Source organism: Hevea brasiliensis, chromosome 10, assembly GCF_030052815.1.
Source record: "Hevea brasiliensis isolate MT/VB/25A 57/8 chromosome 10, ASM3005281v1, whole genome shotgun sequence".
Lineage (NCBI taxonomy): Eukaryota > Viridiplantae > Streptophyta > Magnoliopsida > Malpighiales > Euphorbiaceae > Hevea > Hevea brasiliensis.
Genome location: NC_079502.1, coordinates 96,651,004 through 96,669,519, shown reverse-complemented (window position 1 = coordinate 96,669,519; position 18,516 = coordinate 96,651,004). Strand labels below are relative to the sequence as shown.

General features: G+C 38.9%; 1 protein-coding gene across 1 annotated transcript; it reads right to left on the bottom strand.

Annotated features, from left to right (window-relative positions):
- Positions 1-136: 136 nt before the first annotated feature.
- LOC110669959 (anthocyanidin 3-O-glucosyltransferase 5) lies at positions 137-1,717 on the bottom strand. Its single transcript, XM_021831843.2, has one exon. The coding sequence runs from the start codon at positions 1,671-1,673 to the stop codon at positions 225-227; it is 1,449 nt and encodes a 482-aa protein (XP_021687535.2). The 5' UTR covers positions 1,674-1,717; the 3' UTR covers positions 137-224.
- Between the last annotated feature and the right edge of the window lie 16,799 nt (positions 1,718-18,516).

Sequence of the window (18,516 nt, the reverse complement as noted above, 5' to 3'; positions counted from 1 at the left end):
TATATCTAAAAAAATAATTCTCTCAACAGTAGTTCTAATAACAATGCCAAACAAGCCCTTATTCATTAAAAGGAAATACAGCATCCTTCTTGTTACTGGCACTGGGAAATCAAAGGGTACTAGAGAATGGAGCCCTTATTCATTAAAAGGAAATACAGCATCCTTCTTGTTACTGGCACTGGGAAATCAAAGCGTACTAGAGAATGGAGGACATTTTTCTTCTTCTAAGCTCCTTCAGCCTTTGTTTTAATGTACCTCAACCTAATCTCGCAGTCATTTGCCACATAAGAAAGTGAATTATATGAGGAGCCACCCTTACTCAAAGCCTTCTCGGCACTTGACTTTAGTGTCTTTGCTCTAGCCCTTATTGCATCTCCTTTGTCCTCCATTACTTGTCTAATCGTTGTCTCTATCTCCTCCCTGCTCACCACTACTGGTGGTGTCGACTTCAACCGAACAGCCACCCCAATATCCTCCGTAAGCATTGTAGCGTTCATCCCCTGCTCTGCATATAGTGGCCAAGCAATCATGGGTAACCCGTTTACTATACTCTCCAAGGTTGAGTTCCAACCACAGTGTGATAAGAATCCACCCACCGATGGGTGGCTCAAGATCTCAGTTTGGGGTGCCCACATTGGGACCACCAGACCCTTCTTTTGGTTCCGCGTCAGGAATCCATCAGGCAGAAAATCTGGAGTGTTATCACTCCTATGGCCTGTCTTGAAAATTGCAGCAGCTGCATCGTCCTCTACGGGAGGCCGTACTACCCAAATAAATCTCTGCTCGCTCAACTCCAAACCCCATGCCAGTTCGGTTGTTTGCTTAGCTGAAAGTGTTCCGCCACTCCCAAATGAAACATAAACAACCGACTGTTGGGGTTGCATATCCAGCCAACCCAACACGTCACTACTCGAACCGGGTTTGACGGGTCTGACCAGTGGCCCAACTGCGTAGACAGGCGCCTGAGCCACCCATCCAAGCTTCCTTTTGTCTCCAAGTGCGCCAAGCGTTTTGGGCTCAAGATCCTGCCATGTATTCACCAAAATACCGTCAGCCGTCGGCATCTGAACCCCCATGCGAATGTACTCGATGTACATCTGATTATTTCGGTCTAGTACCGGTTCAAAGGTGTCCTCAAACCGAACTGAGCTGCACCCAGGAATCATTAGCGGTTCATGGTTCCTAACATGCTCCTCTTCCACCACCTTAGCATCAAGGGTAGGCAGGTGTATGGTTAGAGCAAGAAACCATGCAGTGGAAGTGATAAACACGTATTTGAGCATGTTAAGCTCTTCAGAAATGGCGAAAGCTTCAGTTCCAAAAATATCAACAATAAGAGCGGTTGGGCAAAACTTCATTGCTGATATTGCCTGGCGCAAGCTTGGTAAAGCTTGACGCATCATTATGGCAAGTTGTGCTAGGATCCCAGTAGTTGGGTTGATTAGGGTAGAAATGTCCACTGGTGGGAGCAGGACAATATCAAGTAGTTTGGGAATAGGATGTGATTTTTTGAGAAGCTGGGATTGGGAGAGTGAGGTATCGGTCGTGACCACAAAGACTGTGGCATTGAAGCCATGTTCACTTACCAGGCGTTTGCCTAGCTCTAGGACAGGGATGAAGTGCCCCATGCCAGGGCTAGCCAATAGTGCTGCATGAGGCTTTGTGGTTTGCATGGATACCAGAGTTAAAGAAAGAGTTTTGTGCTTTAGCTGTAGCTCGGAATGAAGATATAGTGTTTGCTTGCTGCATATTTATAAGCATAAATATCATATTATTTATTTTTTTAAACAAAATATCATATTTATTAATTTAATAACCAAAACTATCATATTAATTTTTTTTTTAAAAAAAAATCACTTAACTTAGTTATAAAGGTAAAGTGCCCTTAGCAGGAATTTTTTTTATTTATGAAGATTGAATAATTGATTTATCATATTTAAGCGATACAGAATTTTTAATTTGGTTGATCATTAAATTCTAATTTTTAATCAGTGTGAGTATAAATTAATTTATACACTAAATATATACAAAAAGTTTCCTTGATAAATTTCTGATTGGACATGAAAATTTAAACCTTTATTCCTTTTCAATTCTTATAATTAATTTTTTTTTAATGACTTTTCTAGATGCAGTTAACGTTTTGCAGCCGTTATTTTATTTATTTATTTTTTTTGTCGATTGACTGAATTAAATGGTGAATATGAAATAAAGTGAAGTGAATTATAGTTTCTGATTGTTTGATCCATCTGAGCTCCTTGCCATTGAATTGATTTTCTAACTATGAGAGGGTCGCTCTTGCTTGGAAGCCAGGGATACAGAGACACAGACTTTCCATAAAAGTCGTATGAATTTGAAGCCATTGCCGGCTGCATTTTTGGCCTTTTGCGCAGAAAAAGAACAAAAGCAATCCAATTGTAAATTTACAGTAGTGCCACTTTTAATGGGCAAGGACAAGGGTCAGGCTGCGCCAACTTGACCTCAAAATTTGACTGCTCATCATATATTTTCTAAATTAATTAACAATCACTCTTTTTTACCAAAATTTGTTAGAAATAATAAATAAATAAAATTTATTTAACATTCTTTTAAATTTATTTATAAATATTTAATACGAGTGGCTTAATATTTTTATTTTTTAAATAAAATTAAATATTTAATCTTACGAAGAAATACGACGTCAAAATTGATAAAATTATTTTAAGAATTAGTAAATTACTAAAGAAACCAATTACGTTTCTCTGAGGCATCTATAATTCATACGCATTAAAAGAGAGCATATTGGATTAAGAAGCTTCGACGACTTGGAAGGAAAAGTCATCAAGGAGCTGTCACCTCCTGCATACTGTATTGTTACTTGGGTCCTACGTATATAGCAACGAAAACTTTTAAAAAATTTAATTTATTTTGAATTTAAGATGTATCAAAAAATATAGAGATATTTATGTATTTATATTTTAAATTTATAATAAATTAAATTTAAATAAATATTTTGTACAAAAATATCTTTTTTAAATTATTATTATCGTCCTATATGGTGTGAATCAATGTGGTGGTGGGCATCTTATAGGATGATCAGCCCATGAACATGCCCCACATAGAATCTTAATTAGGGCTCCTTTCAATCAACTCATTGGTACAAATAGAATTAAAATAAGCATATTTCATTTTTTCAAAAGAACCATTATAACATATAATCATCGTATAGAATAATCTGTCATGCGCAGTTTACACACAGGCCGCGCTGACCGCTAAGTCTCTTTGGAGTGAGGACAAATACATGTTTTCCATTCAAACGTCAAAAGTCTCAGGTCTTCGTTGCCGTGGATGATGGAGCTCAAAATAATGTTTTATGAAAAAGTAATATATTAAATGTTATTTAAAAAATTATTTAATTATTTTAATGTAATTTAAATTATTTTTAAATTATTTTTTAATTAATATATTTAAAGATATATTTTTTAATAATAATTTTAATAGCAATATTACACAAATTTTTAGACAAATACATAAAATAATAACAAATAAAATCTATTTTCTTATTGAAACAAATTAATAAAAATAGTGAGTCATTTAGTAAGTCTTGGCAAAACCCATTAGAAAGAATGGATAGAAAAGTTGAAAAGATAAATGGTGGAATTGGAGTCAATCAAGAAAGAATAAATAAACTAAGGACTTGTTTGCTTTGAAAATTTGTGATAGTTTTTAGAAAAATTAACAAAACAAGAAAATAGGGTTTTCTGTTTACATTTGCAAGTTTTTTTTTTTAATTTAATTAAGATTTTAAAAATAGTTTTAACTTGTTTTTCATTGTTTTCCTTTACGATGAAGATTCTGTTTTCCCATCATTTTCTAATATTTTGATAATCAAAATTATACTATTATTTTAATATTAGCTCAAATTAGTGACGGAGTTTATGATGGACTAGAAGGCCATGCTCTCCCCTCCAAAAAAAAAAATGTAATAAAAATATTGATTGTCAAGTAAATATTTAATAAATTAATTTATTATTTTATATATTAATTAATTTATTATTTTTTGTAATTAATTTATATATTAATTTTACATGAAATCACCTTTACCTTACGTCACAAAAATTTTCTGACTCCCTACTTCGTGGGAGTTTCACGCTGACCAGCACAGCGCACAGCTTCCCCACTGGCTGCGTTGAACGTGAAGCCTGAGGAGTGAGGACCACGGCATGTTTTCCATTCATTCCTTCCCCATCCAATTACTAGATTCAAACTTCGTCTTTGGTCTCGTCGCCGTGGAGAATGGAAGCTCACGCGAAAAGAAAATACAAGTTGTTAGCGACGTTAATAATTTAATTTAACAACACTAATTAACATATTTAAATACATATTAATATTATATTTACATTACTAAAAGTGTCGTTAATTCATAATTTTATGATATAATAATGTCTTTGTATAATAACATTAACTTGCCAATATTTTTTTTTAATGGGCATCGCCAAATAAGTAATGCATAGGTTCTTTATTATGTTCATGGTGTCACAAACTTGCCATATGCTTATTCTATAAGCATCGCCTAATGGGCAACACATAAGTTATTTAGCTTGCCCATGTTGATAATACTTAAAGACACTCGTTCTTTTAAGTCTCTTAAAATGGACAACACATAATTATGGTTGATCCCTATCCTAAATGTGGTACATTTGCTCTACGAGTGTATAAAAATGGATAATTCATAGTTATGATTATGTCACTAGTTGGCTACATTATTATAAGTATATAGTGTACAAAATTTAACAATGCTAATTAGCTTCTTAATTAAATATTGATTAAAAATATTTTGTGAAAAAGTAATATATTAAATGTTATTAAAAAATTATTTAATTATTTTAAAGTTTTTATAACCATTAAAATATATAAATTTAATTTTAAATTAATTTTTGATACCGTTTAAAAAAAATAATTATGAACCGAACCAGTCGATTTTAATTTAATTTTAGACCAATATCTAATTAAATTTGAAGATATCACATAGATTATATAGTTGTTGATTTAAGTTTCTGGTTTTTTTGCAAAGAAAACAATGAGCATTTGTATTCACAAATAATGGTCCTTATTGTCACACTTAATTAAAAAGATTATTCTTTTCTCACAAATTAAAATGGTTAATATTGTATTCATTAACAATATATTTTATTAATTTTTTTAACACCATTGATTAATACTGTTATTTTTAGATTTATTTAGTTAAAATTAAAATATAAAATGATTATTTGACTGCAAATTTTATTTAAGGACGAAAATGATTATTGAATATTGTGTCATATTTTAAAGGACAAAAAAATCTTTCCATTAGGATAATTATTATAAGCAGACATTTAAATTTATGTGTGTTTTTATAAAATTTACTGACCTGTCAATTAATTTATAAATAAAATTGTAACACCCCAAAAATTTTAAATTTTATTATTTTATGAGCATTTTTGGTATTTTAATTTTATTTAAATTTTGAGAATTTTTTTGAGATTTTTCGGATTTTAAAAATCGGATTCAATTTTCCGAAAATATAAACTTTAATGATTTTTAAAAATTAATTTAAAGACCACGTGGCAAAACTAAAAATATATTTGGAGTCTACGTATTTTTCTGAGTTTTCTGAAATTTTTTTCGGAATTTTTAGACCTCGTTTTCGGTCTCGAGGCAGAGTAAAATTTAAAATTTTGTATTTCGAATCGAACCGGCCGAATCGAACCGGACCGAATCGGACCGGTCGAATCGGACTGGCTCCCTTCCCTTTTTCTTCCTCGCGCGCGTCGTTCCCTCTCCCTTTTCTCTCTCTTTTCTCTCTCCTCCCTCCCCGCCACCACCTCCCACTGCCACCCAGTAGGCCACCCGCCACACCCACCCAGTGGCCGCGCCAACGGAAGCACGTGAAATTTCCCTCGCGCGCGTGGCGTTTCTGCTTCTCCGGCCAAAATCCGGCCAATCCGGCCACCAATTGGACCGGGTCTTGTGTCTAAAATCATCTACTCGGCGAGAGCTTTCCATAGACACCAAGAACGCCGAAATCCATGGAGCGGTTTGTCCGATTTTTACTCGGGAAGATTTTAGCCCATTTCGACTTTTGGGCTAAATTTCTCACAAACCGTGAACCCCACGAGAAAACTGAGGGTACCAGCACGCTCCACTCGTCGAGAGCTTCGCGGCGACATACATTTCAAATTTTTTCGACACCGTTTTTCGGTGGGTCCCACGGAACTTCGCAGTGTTTTTCCGAGCATTTAATGAGCTTAGAAAATTCTGAAAAATTTATGTACTAACCCCCGTGTTATGGGCTTCGTGTAGGTATCATCGATTCGCGGAAATTCGACAGTTGACCGGGTCTGCGAAATTCTGGCCAGACAGACCCGTTACCGGAAAAGTCTCCGAATTGGACCGAGGTTTTGGCTAGCCCCCCATTGTCAGACGTCCCGAGCGCGTCCCCGAAGTCGGAATCGGCAAAGGTAAAACCGAACCTTGTTTTTTCATAATTTTCTAGTGCTTAAATAGGATTAAAAATCCATAAAATATTCGTGGTAGCTTAGAAAATTATGATTCTTTTTGCAATAGCTTAGTAATATTGCTAAGGACCGCGGGGCAAAGTTTTAGAATTTTTAGAACTTATTTGGGCAGTTTTTGCAAAAATGGTCAATTATAAGGACTAAATTGAAATTTTACATATTGTGATGGATGATTGATTTGATGGGCCCAGGAGGGGCTGTGTGATATGATTGAGCTGAGGATATATGGATTGTAAATATAGAAGTGTGTTTTGAGCCATTTTGCAGGTTGGGTAGGTCCTAGGTATAGGGGAGACTCTGCCGGATTTTCGGCACGACTTAGGACGTATTGGTCTTTTTCTTTGTTTGTATTGAGTCAAATTTATTAAATGATTGTAATAAAAATTGTCAGGTGAGCCAGGACAGCCTTCTTCCTCCGCCCAGCCGCCTCAGTGACCACCGTCAAGTCTGTGAGTAAAATATTAATTTTAATTGTAATTTCACTATTATTATATGTTCAAGCATGCCCATGCATCACTTATATGCATATATTTATGTAGTTAAACTCTAGACACGATTTATGTTGCATTGATAACTGTTAAAGTGCCATGATGTTGTTGTGGTAATTTGGAGCAGTGTGCGTGCGTTGGCGTGCGTGTGATGTGGTGTGGACTATGGATAGGACGGGTAGTCACGGCTTGAGTTCTTCGCTGGGACCCGATCCTTCGGGGGGTAGTCACGGCTTGAGTTCTTCGCTGGGACCCCCGATTTGGTTTATTAAGCGAAAGTCCGGCTTGAGTTCTTCGCTGGCACCAGGTTGGATTTAAGAGAGCTGTATAGGGGATCAGCTCCCATATATTATGATTGATACTACAGGGTGTGTGAGTGCTCCAAATTACCTTTTTGATGTTATGATGTGAAAATGATGTTGATGTTGTATTTCACTCTACAGGGTGCATTAGTTTTAGATAGTTATAGAGATTATGGTTAAAATTGATATTTTACTCTCTGAGTCGAACGCTCACTCCTGTTCAAAAATTTTTCCAGGCCACAGGAGGATATTTTTGAGGTTAACCTGCTTTCTCCCTCGCAGGTCGATTACTAATGTTTGTATAAACTTGTTAAATCTTAGAATTTCCGCATGTGTTAGAAATGTTTATTTGATTTGGGTCTGTAAACTAAATTATTATTTTGGACCTGTAAACTTAATATTCTATGCATGTTTGATGGATTGGATGAGGGAGCTGAGCTCCCATTTATTTTTATGCTGATGAGTATGTGGAGGGTGAGCTGAGCTCCCCAATTGAGTATTTATTGTGTTTACAGGTCGGGTGAGTCGAAAACTCCCCGTTGGAAAGTCCATTTTATGGCCGGACTCTGTCCGTTTGGTTTCTTGAAATTGGGCCCAAATGGGCCTTAGAGTTGGGTTAATGAACAGTTAGGCTTACTACGGGCCTCGGGGGCTTTAGGCTGGCCCAGGTCCTAGTGTCGGTCCGGCCCATAGGTTGGGTCGTGACAAATGTGGTATCAGAGCTTAGGCTCCAGATTCTTAGGGAATGTTTGTCTAAAGTGTTGGAAAGAGTCTACTAGGAGTCACATGCGGAAAAATAGGGTTCACATTCGTCTTGCATTGTCGTCTTTGCTTCTAGTTTCTGCTCCATATATTATGTATAAATATGAGTCTATAGAGCTGTGTAATGAGCAGTTTTGAATTTTTGTGGGCTAATGCTGCTGAATTTCAGGAAAATGCGTAGAAGCAGGAGAGCTGCCACTGCACCAGAACCAGATGTGCCTGACGAGGTGTCGGCACAGGATGAGGCGCCGGCCCGAGGAGGCGGTAGGAGGCCTAGAGCTGCTCAAGTAGAGGAGCAGCCACCCCGATCTGAGATCGGTCCTTTATGGCACAGGGTCCCATGGACCCCATGGCAGCTACTCTAGCTGGTCTGCAAAGAACCATCGACATGATGGCGCAGTATATGGTCCACCCTCCACAACAGCAGCAGTCCACCGCACCAAGAGGGGAACCTTATAAACAGATAATTAATTTCAAGAAGTTGGTGCCTGGTACTTATGATGTGTCAGACGATGCATATCGGTTTTTGGATTCCTGCAGACGTGCAGAAGTCTGATTGGCCCGATAGAAGGCGATAGAGTGTATGCGGCATGTCATGGGGCCTATGCCTAGACAATGGATGAATGACTACGTGTTACCGGATGGAGGGTTTGACATGGGCTCGGTTGTGGAACTTTTATCAATCGGTTTGTGCGAAAGCTTCAGAGATCGAAGCGGTGGGCCTTTGAGGCCTTAAGACGAATGGCAGTGCAGTAGATGAATATGCTCTGAATTTCGAATTGAGCAGATATGCCCCGCAGCAGAGCTCTGAAACTATGAAGGTGAAGAGATTCCTAAAGGGGCTTGACAGGAGGTATGCGAACCTGGCCATGATGTCTAATCAGTCTTTTGATGTGGTGGTTGATCGAGCCAGACAGATTGAGATTAGCTATGCTGCGGATGACAGCGGGAGAGCAAAGAAAAACAGAGCAGAGGGTTCCTCAGGTGTCCCTTCCATGGGTACTCCGGACAGTGGTGGCCAGAGTAATTACAGAGGAAAAAGTAGGAACAAGAAGAGTGGTTTTAGACACAAACCTCGAGGATTCAGACCAGGGTACGGATCCAGCAGTGGTCACGATTCAGTGCAGCGATTAGGTGCGGTTCAGGATCCTCCTTGGCACCTTGTGCACAGTGTGGAAGAGGACATTCAGGACCTTGTTTGATGGGATCAGGAGTATGCTTCAGGTGTGGCCAACCGGGTCACTTTGCTAGAGAATGCCCCGTTTTCAGTGAGCCACAGATGGGGTCACAGGGTTCTGTTGCAAATGTTCCTCGCCAGTTGTATCCAGGTGCTTCGGCATGGCGGCGATCGATTCGATGGCCAACAGGGCCGAGGACAAGGGGGACGTGGATTTGGAGGCAGATCAGGAGGTAGAAGTCAGTATCAGGGTTCTGCCACTCAGGGTAGGGGTCAAGCTCGGGTTTTCACCCTGACCCACCAGGATGCTCAGGCTTCAAATGCAGTTGTGGCAGGTATTCTTCTGGTTTGTTCTTATGAGGCTCGTGTTTTAATAGATCCGGGTGCTACGCACTCATTTGTCTCCCCTGTGTTTGTCATGAGGTTGGGTAGAAACCCTACAACCTTAGAATGTCCTTTGTCGGTAGCTACCCCGCTTAGTGACAACATAGATGTAGATATGGTTTTTCCGGGTAGCCCAGTGGTAGTGGATGGAAAGATCCTCCCAGCAGACTTGGTTCCTCTACCAGTAATGGATTTTGATGTAATCCTGGGGATGGATTGGTTGTCAACTCACTATGCCACTTTAGACTGCAGGAACAAAAAGGTGTATTTCCACATACCTGGTGTGGAAGAGTTTAGCTTTGATGTTGATAGGAGCGTGGCTCCATATAATTTGGTGTCAGCAATTAGTGCTAGAAAAATGTTGAGGCGTGGATGCCAAGGGTATTTGGCATTGGTGAGAGATACATCTGTAGAAGGTGTCAGCATGGAAAATGTTCCTGTTGTCAGAGAATTTATGGATGTCTTCCCAGAGGAGCTTCCAGGGTTGCCACCAGGAAGGGAAATAGAGTTTTGCATTGATGTTGTGCCGGGTACAAACCCCATATCAATGCCACCTTACAGGATGGCACCAGCAGAATTGAAAGAGCTGAAGGAGCAACTACAGGAGCTTTTGGACAAGGGTTTCATACGTCCGAGCACTTCACCCTGGGGTGCTCCTGTTCTATTTGTGAGAAAGAAGGATGGGTCATTGAGGTTGTGTATTGACTACAGACAGCTGAACAAGGTGACTGTGAAGAACAAGTATCCACTTCCTCGGATCGATGACCTGTTTGATCAGCTCCAAGGGGCTAGATTCTTTTCCAAGATAGACCTGCGATCAGGCTACCATCAGTTGAGAATCAGGAATGAGGACGTGTCCAAAACGGCTTTCAGGACAAGATATGGTCATTATGAGTTCTTGGTGATGTCTTTTGGACTCACTAATGCACCAGCAGCCTTCATGGACTTGATGAACAGGGTGTTCAAGCCATTTTTGGACCGTTTTGTCATCGTATTCATAGATGACATTTTGGTATACTCTCAGACCGAGGAAGAACACGTGTGGCACTTGAGGATGGTGTTGCAGACTTTGAGAGAGCACCAGCTATATGCCAAATTTTCGAAATGTGAATTTTGGCTATAAAGCAACTCATTCTTGGGACACGTGGTTTCTAGTGACGGTATTCAAGTGGATCCCAAGAAAATTGAAGTCAGAATCGATTGGCTTAGGCCTACAACAGTCACTGAGGTGCGAAGTTTTCTGGGTTTAGCTAGCTACTACAGGCATTTTGTGCAAGATTTCTCCAGGATAGCAGCTCCCCTAACTAAGTTAACCCGGAAGAATGTTCCATTCATTTGGACAGATGACTGTGAGGAGAGTTTCCAGAAGCTTAAGGAGTGTCTAACCACTGCCCCTGTGTTGACACTACCTATGAGTGGTGAAGGGTACACCGTGTATTGTGACGCCTCCAGAGTTGGCCTAGGGTGTGTTTTGATGCAGAATGGAAAGGTAGTGGCTTATGCATCAAGGCAGCTGAAGAGGCATGAGCAGAACTACCCCACCCATGATTTGGAAATGGCGGCTGTAATCTTTGCACTAAAAATCTGGAGACACTACCTGTATGGTGAAGTGTGCGAGATATACACCGACCACAAGAGTTTAAAGTACATCTTCCAACAGAGGGATTTAAACTTGAGACAGAGGAGACGGATGGAGCTTCTAAAGGACTATGATTGCACCATCCAGTACCACCCTGGGAAGGCCAATGTTGTAGCAGATGCTTTGAGCAGAAAATCTTCTGGCAGTTTGGCGCACATTTCAGTAGAGAAGAGACCATTGATTCAGGAGGTACATGAGTTGATGGATCAAGGTTTAATCCTAGATCTTTCAGATGAGGGGGTATTGCTGGCTCATTTTTCAGTGAGGCCAGACTTGAGAGACAGAGTTAGAGTTTCCCAGCACAGAGACCAACAATTGATGAAGATCATAGAAAGAGTACAGCAAGGTAAAGGTGGTGAGTTTGGATTTGCCAATGATGGCGCCCTAGTGCATGGTTTGAGGATATGTGTGCCCAATGTGGACAATCTCAGGAATGAAATCATGCGAGAGGCACACTACACACTGTACAGTGTCCACCCAGGTTCCACCAAGATGTACCATGATGTGAAAGATAGCTATTGGTGGAATGGCCTGAAGAGAGACATAGCAGATTTTGTGTCCAAGTGCTTGACTTGTCAGAAGGTGAAGTTTGAACATCAGAGACCGTCAGGGAAGCTGCAAGAGCTCCCTATCCCAGAATGGAAGTGGGAAATGATTACTATAGATTTTGTGACTGGGTTGCCTCGTACCACGTGAGGATATGATTCGATATGGGTAATTGTAGACCGCTTGACCAAATCAGCTCACTTCTTACCTGTGAAGACTACATATTCTGTGGCACAGTATGCTCGGCTCTACATTCGAGAAATAGTCAGATTGCATGGAGTTTCGGCTTCCATAATATCTGACAGAGGGCCCCAGTTCACTTCTCGGTTTTGGAGAAAGTTGCAGGAGGCACTTGGCACACAGTTGAACTTGATGCGGCTTTCCACCCTCGATGCATGACGGTCAGAAAGGACAATCCAAACACTGGAAGACATGCTTCGCATGAGTGTCTTGGATTTTGGAGGTCAATGGGATGAGCAGCTAGCTTTGGTGGAGTTTGCCTACAACAACAGTTATCACTCCAGCATAGGGATGGCACCCTATGAGGCATTATATGGAAGAAAGTGTAGGTCTCCTCTGTGTTGGACAGAAATGGGGGAAGCGAAGGTGCATGATGTAGACCTAGTGCAGTACACTTCAGAGGTAGTTCCTTTAATCAGGGAACGACTGAAAACAGCTTTTCAAGAGGCGTAAGAGTTATGCACCCAGACGGAGGGATGTGGAGTTTCTTGTGGCGACTATGTATTCCTGAAGGTTTCTCCAATGAAGGGAGTCATGAGATTTGGAAAGAAGGGCAAGTTGGCACCTCGGTATATTGGACCTTTTGAGGTTACTGATAGAGTTGGAGCAGTTGCCTACCGGTTGGAGCTACCACCCAACCTCTCTCACGTTCATCCCGTGTTTCACATCTCCATGCTCAGGAAATACATTCCCGATCCTTCTCATGTACTGCAGCCGGATGTGATAGAGCTAAAAGAGAACTTGACATTTGAGGAGCAGCCTGTAGCCATAGTGGACTACCAAGTGAGACAGCTGAGATCAAAACAGATCCCTATGGTTAAGGTTTTGTGGAGGAGTCAGTCAGTGGAAGAGCGCACCTGGGAGTCAGAACGGGACATGCATAGCAAGTACCCATATTTGTTCAATGTATAGTCATGTGCTTTATTCTGCCTTGTGTAAAAATTCGAGGACGAATTTTCTGTAAGGGGGGAAGAATGTAACACCCCAAAAATTTTAAATTTTATTATTTTATGAGCATTTTTGGTATTTTAATTTTATTTAAATTTTTGAATTTTTTTGAGATTTTTCGGATTTTAAAAATCGGGTTCGATTTTCCGAAAATATAAACTTTGATGATTTTTAAAAATTAATTTAAAGACCACGTGGCAAAACTAAAAATATATTTGGAGTCTACGTATTTTTCTGAGTTTTCTGAAATTTTTTCGGAATTTTTGGACCTCGTTTTCGGTCCCGAGGCAGAGTAAAAATTCAAAATTTTGTATTTCGAATCGAACCGACCGAATCGGACCGGCTCCCTTCCCTTTTTCTTCCCCGCGCGCGTCGTTCCCTCTCCCTTTTCTCTCTCTTTTCTCTCTCCTCCCTCCCCTGCCGCCGGCCAGCCACCTCCCCCTGCCACCCCAGCCGACCGGCGCCGCCACCCTGCCACCCCAGCCAGCCGGCCGCCGCCCAGAACGGCCGGAAACCGCGCGCGAATCCCCTCCCTCGCGCGCGCGGCGTTTCGGCTTCTCCGGCCAAAATCCGGCCGATCCGGCCACCAATTGGACCGGGTCTTGTGTCTAAAATCATCTACTCGGCGAGAGCTTTCCATAGACACCAAGAACGCCGAAATCCATCGAGCGGTTTGTCCGATTTTTGCTCGGGAAGATTTTAGCCCATTTCGACTTTTGGGCTAGATTTCTCGAAAACCGTGAATCCCACGAGAAAACCGAGGGTACCAGCACGCTCCACTCGTCGAGAGCTTCGCGGCGACATAAATTTCAAATTTTTTCGACACCGTTTTTCGGTGGGTCCCACGGAACTTCGCAGTGTTTTTCCGAGCATTTAATGAGCTTAGAAAATTCTGAAAAATTTATGTACTAACCCCCGTGTTATGGGCTTCGTGTAGGTATCCTCGATTCGCGGAAATTCGACAGTTGACCGGGTCTGCGAAATTCCACTGCATGCACTGCACGAAAAGTCTCCGAATTGGACCGAGGTTTTGGCTAGCCCCCCATTGTCAGATGTCCCGAGCGCGTCCCTGAAGTCGGAATCGGCAAAGGTAAAACCGAACCTTGTTTTTTCGTAATTTTCTAGTGCTTAAATAGGATTAAAAATCCATAAAATATTCGTGGTAGCTTAGAAAATTATGATTCTTTTTGCAATAGCTTAGTAATATTGCTAAGGACCGCGGGGCAAAGTTTTAGAATTTTTAGAACTTATTTGGGCAGTTTTTGCAAAAATGGTCAATTATAAGGACTAAATTGAAATTTTACATATTGTGATGGATGATTGATTTGATGGGCCCAGGGGGGGCTGTGTGATATGATTGAGTTGAGGATATATGGATTGTAAATATAGAAGTGTGTTTTGAGCCATTTTGCAGGTTGGGTAGGTCCTAGGTATAGGGGAGACTCTGCCGGATTTTCGGCACGACTTAGGACGTATTGGTCTTTTTCTTTGTTTGTATTGAGTCAAATTTATTAAATGATTGTAATAAAATTGTCAGTTGAGCCAGATACCTTCTTCTTCCGCCCACTACGGTGACCACCGTTAAGTCTGTGAGTAAAATATTAATTTTAATTGTAATTTCACTATTATTATATGTTCAAGCATGCCCATGCATCACTTATATGCATATATTTATGTAGTTAAACTCTAGACACGATTTATGTTGCATTGATAACTGTTAAAGTGCCATGATGTTGTTGTGGTAATTTGGAGCAGTGTGCGTGCGTTAGCGTGCGTGTGATGTGGTGTGGACTATGGATAGGACGGGTAGTCACGGCTTGAGTTCTTCGCTGGGACCCCCGATTTGGTTTATTAAGAGTCCGGCTTGAGTTCTTCGCTGGCACCAGGTTGGATTTAAGAGAGTCAGATAGGGATCGGCTCCCATATATTATGATTGTTTCTACAGGGTGTGTGAGTGCTCCAAATTACCTTTTTGATGTTATGATGTGAAAATGATGTTGATGTTGTATTTCACTCTACAGGGTGCATTAGTTTTAGATAGTTATAGAGATTATGGTTAAAATTGATATTTTACTCTCTGAGTCGAACGCTCACTCCTGTTCAAAAATTTTCCGTGCCACGGGAGGATATTTTTGAGGTTAACTCGCTTTCTCCTCGCAGGTCGATTACTAATGTTTGTATAAACTTGTTAAATCTTAGAATTTCCGCATGTGTTAGAAATGTTTATTTGATTTGGGTCTGTAAACTAAATTATTATTTTGGACCTGTAAACTTAATATTCTATGCATGTTTGATGGATTGGATGGGGGAGCTGAGCTCCCATTTATTTTTATGTTGATGAGTATGTGGAGGGTGAGCTGAGCTCCCCAATTGAGTATTTATTGTGTTTACAGGTCGGGTGAGTCGAAAACTCCCCGTTAGAAAGTTCATTTTATGGCCAGACTCTGTCCGTTTGGTTTCTTGAAATTGGGCCCAAATGGGCCTTAGAGTTGGGTTAATGAACAATTAAGCTTACTACGGGCCTCGGGAGCTTTAGGCTGGCCCAGGTCCTAGTGCCGGTCCGACCCATAGGTTGGGTCGTGACAAAAATTACCTAACTAGTTATTACTGGTGGAGAAGAAATAGAGAAAGGAAGAAATTTAACAGCAAAGGAATAGCTATATACGTTTTATGTATTATATTTTTTTTTATTTTTTCAAGAAATTAGTAAAATAATATAATTTTATTTATAAAATAATTAATCTGAAACCTTTAATTTTCTATATAATAATTTTTATGAAAATAAATTAAAATTTAATTAATTTTATGAAAAAAATTAAAATTTAACAACTTTTATGAAAATACTTACAAATTTAAGTTAGATATTTACCCTTTTCATTAAGAAACACTCATAAACTTCTTGCTTCCTTTACAATTTTTTTTTTTTTACGCAGCTTCCTTTACAAATTCTAAAGCGCATGGAACTTCTCTCTTTGATGATCCTCCGGCAAGTCTTTATTTGCATGCTTTCACATGATTTATGTGAAGTAGGTTATGGTCAGTTTGTTTAGGTTTTTGTTTTAGCCTTTCTTTTGTTAAAATATTATAAGGAGTTTAGAGAAAAAAAAATTATTTGAAAAAGAAAATTGATATAAAAATTACACTAAATGAAGACAAATCAAGTTCTTCATTTGCTTTAGCTTTATAATGAACATAAATTTATTGATCTATACTGGTTTTTTTTAGTGAATTGATTGACTTGTGGCTTGAGAGAGAGAGAGAGAGAGAGAGGAGTTATGCACAGACTGTTTTGTGTAGCAACACCCTTTATGTAAAATGGGAAATGATAATTCTTGGTAAAGAAAGCAGAGACAGTCCATTGGTGATGTTGTGCAAGGTTGAATTGTGGGTTTATGGGTGATTGAAGATGGTCACCAGCAGAGACCATTTCAGGACCACCACAGTCACTCCACAATCCCAGCTTCATGTATCACTTCTGAGCAAAGCCTTAAAGTTACAGTCTTTATGTAAAATGGGAAATGATAATTCTTGGTAAAGAAAGCAGAGACAGTCCATTGGTGATGTTGTGCAAGGTTAAATTGTGGGTCTATGGGTGATTGAAGGTGGTCACCAGCAGAGACCATTTCAGGACCACCAGTCACTCCACAATCCTAGCTTCATGTATCACTTCTGACTAAAGCCTTAAAGTGAAAAGAATATATTTGGGCATCTGGGTATCAAATATATTGTTAAAGGCCCAATACTGGAGAGGCTATTTGCCCATACAACTTTTGTCCACTGGTTGGTTTATATTCACATCATAGTTCCTCAACCCACATATCTAGCATGATCATGTTGTACTTGTAATCACTGTATTAGGGGAATGGAGAACGAATGCTGTGATTACTTGTTTGGTTGGGTTACTCAGTTCAGAAACTTCAAATTCTCAAAAAGTGCTAAAATTTAACTTCTATGCCTCGACTTCTTACTATCTTCATCGAACCGAAAGTAAATTTCCCAGAAAGTAAACTATTTGAATCAAACAAGCACAAAGTTCATTTAGCCAAAATATATCTTATGAGAATTCAGAAATTCACAGATGTACTAGCAATAAAGAGTAGTAGGTACATTATGATATAAAGATGAAAGATATGAACCATGAAGAAAAAGAAACACATCACATGAGAAGAGGGCCCTCTTGAGGTTTGGTTTCTAAGATGCTCCTTTGACGCACAAAATGCCACAAATAGCACAATAATGACGCTCTCTCTGCATTGATCCTCCATACATAACAAACCAAACCTTCAAATAGCAGCAAATGGCCCTACTTATGCCAGAGACCCAAATTATTCTAATTTTTCTGGACTTCTGCATCTTCTTTTTCTGCTTTCTTCCCCCTTCATTGAAAAAAAAAAAATCAAAATACATTTTCTTCACCATTATTGCATTGTCTACAGTCTCCACCATCCTGGCTTAAGCCCAAACTTGACATGGTTGCTTGACCCACCACCCCAATTTCCAGTCTGACACTCCAAGACCTACCTTCTTCCAAAATAATGCTCGAGTTGGTTTGACCCCATCTTTGCCAAGCACTTCCTGTGAAGGATAAAGATATAGTCTGACATTTCAAAAGCATTCTCACGATATGATAGAGCATGGTTTTGCTTTTGGAAATAGTAATCTTGTAAGTGTATTATTGATATGCTTTAGTTCTCTTGTAGTCTTCTGTTTGTTGGTTTCAAGTTATGTGATTGAAGGGAATAGTGATGGGCCTTGAGGTCTCGTGAGCCTGTGGCAATAATTCCCCTTCTCAAAGTGAGCGATTTGAGAGGTGCTCTTGTCAATTTGCTTTCCAAGAACCAAAATTTCCCTTCTCTCTCTAATCCATTTGATCTGACAACCAGCAAAAATTATTTTGATCACTATAAAAACCAACATTACCAATAAAGACAAGTCATTTGTCCTCATGCCGACTACTTAAAAAATTAAAAAAAAAAAATTATGCAGCATAATTTTTTTTAATCTTTCTTTTATTTTTTTTCCTATAAAAAAAAATTAACTTATCATATTAAATTTTAACATTTTATTTAAACATTTTTAAATTTTAAATATTTAAATTTTATCTTATAAAAAAAATAATTATCTAAAATTCTGAAATTCAATATTTTTTATTAAATTTCTTATTAAATTAAAAAACAAGGGAATTATTTTTAATATATATATATATATATATTATTCACTAAAACATTATTATAAAATTTAAACATTTAACTTTAAATATATTAATACAGCTCATATGTGTTTTTGTCATTTATTGGTATATTAAAATAATTTAAAATAATAAAAATTAATCTCATAAATAACTTATTTATTTATTAACACTTGAAGCCAAATTACAATTAATTAAAAATTTTTTATTATAAAATATACATATTAAATTAAATGATGTTATTAGAATTGTTTTAGAACAATACATATATATTATTAGAATAAAATAATAATAATCTGCGGGTAAAGC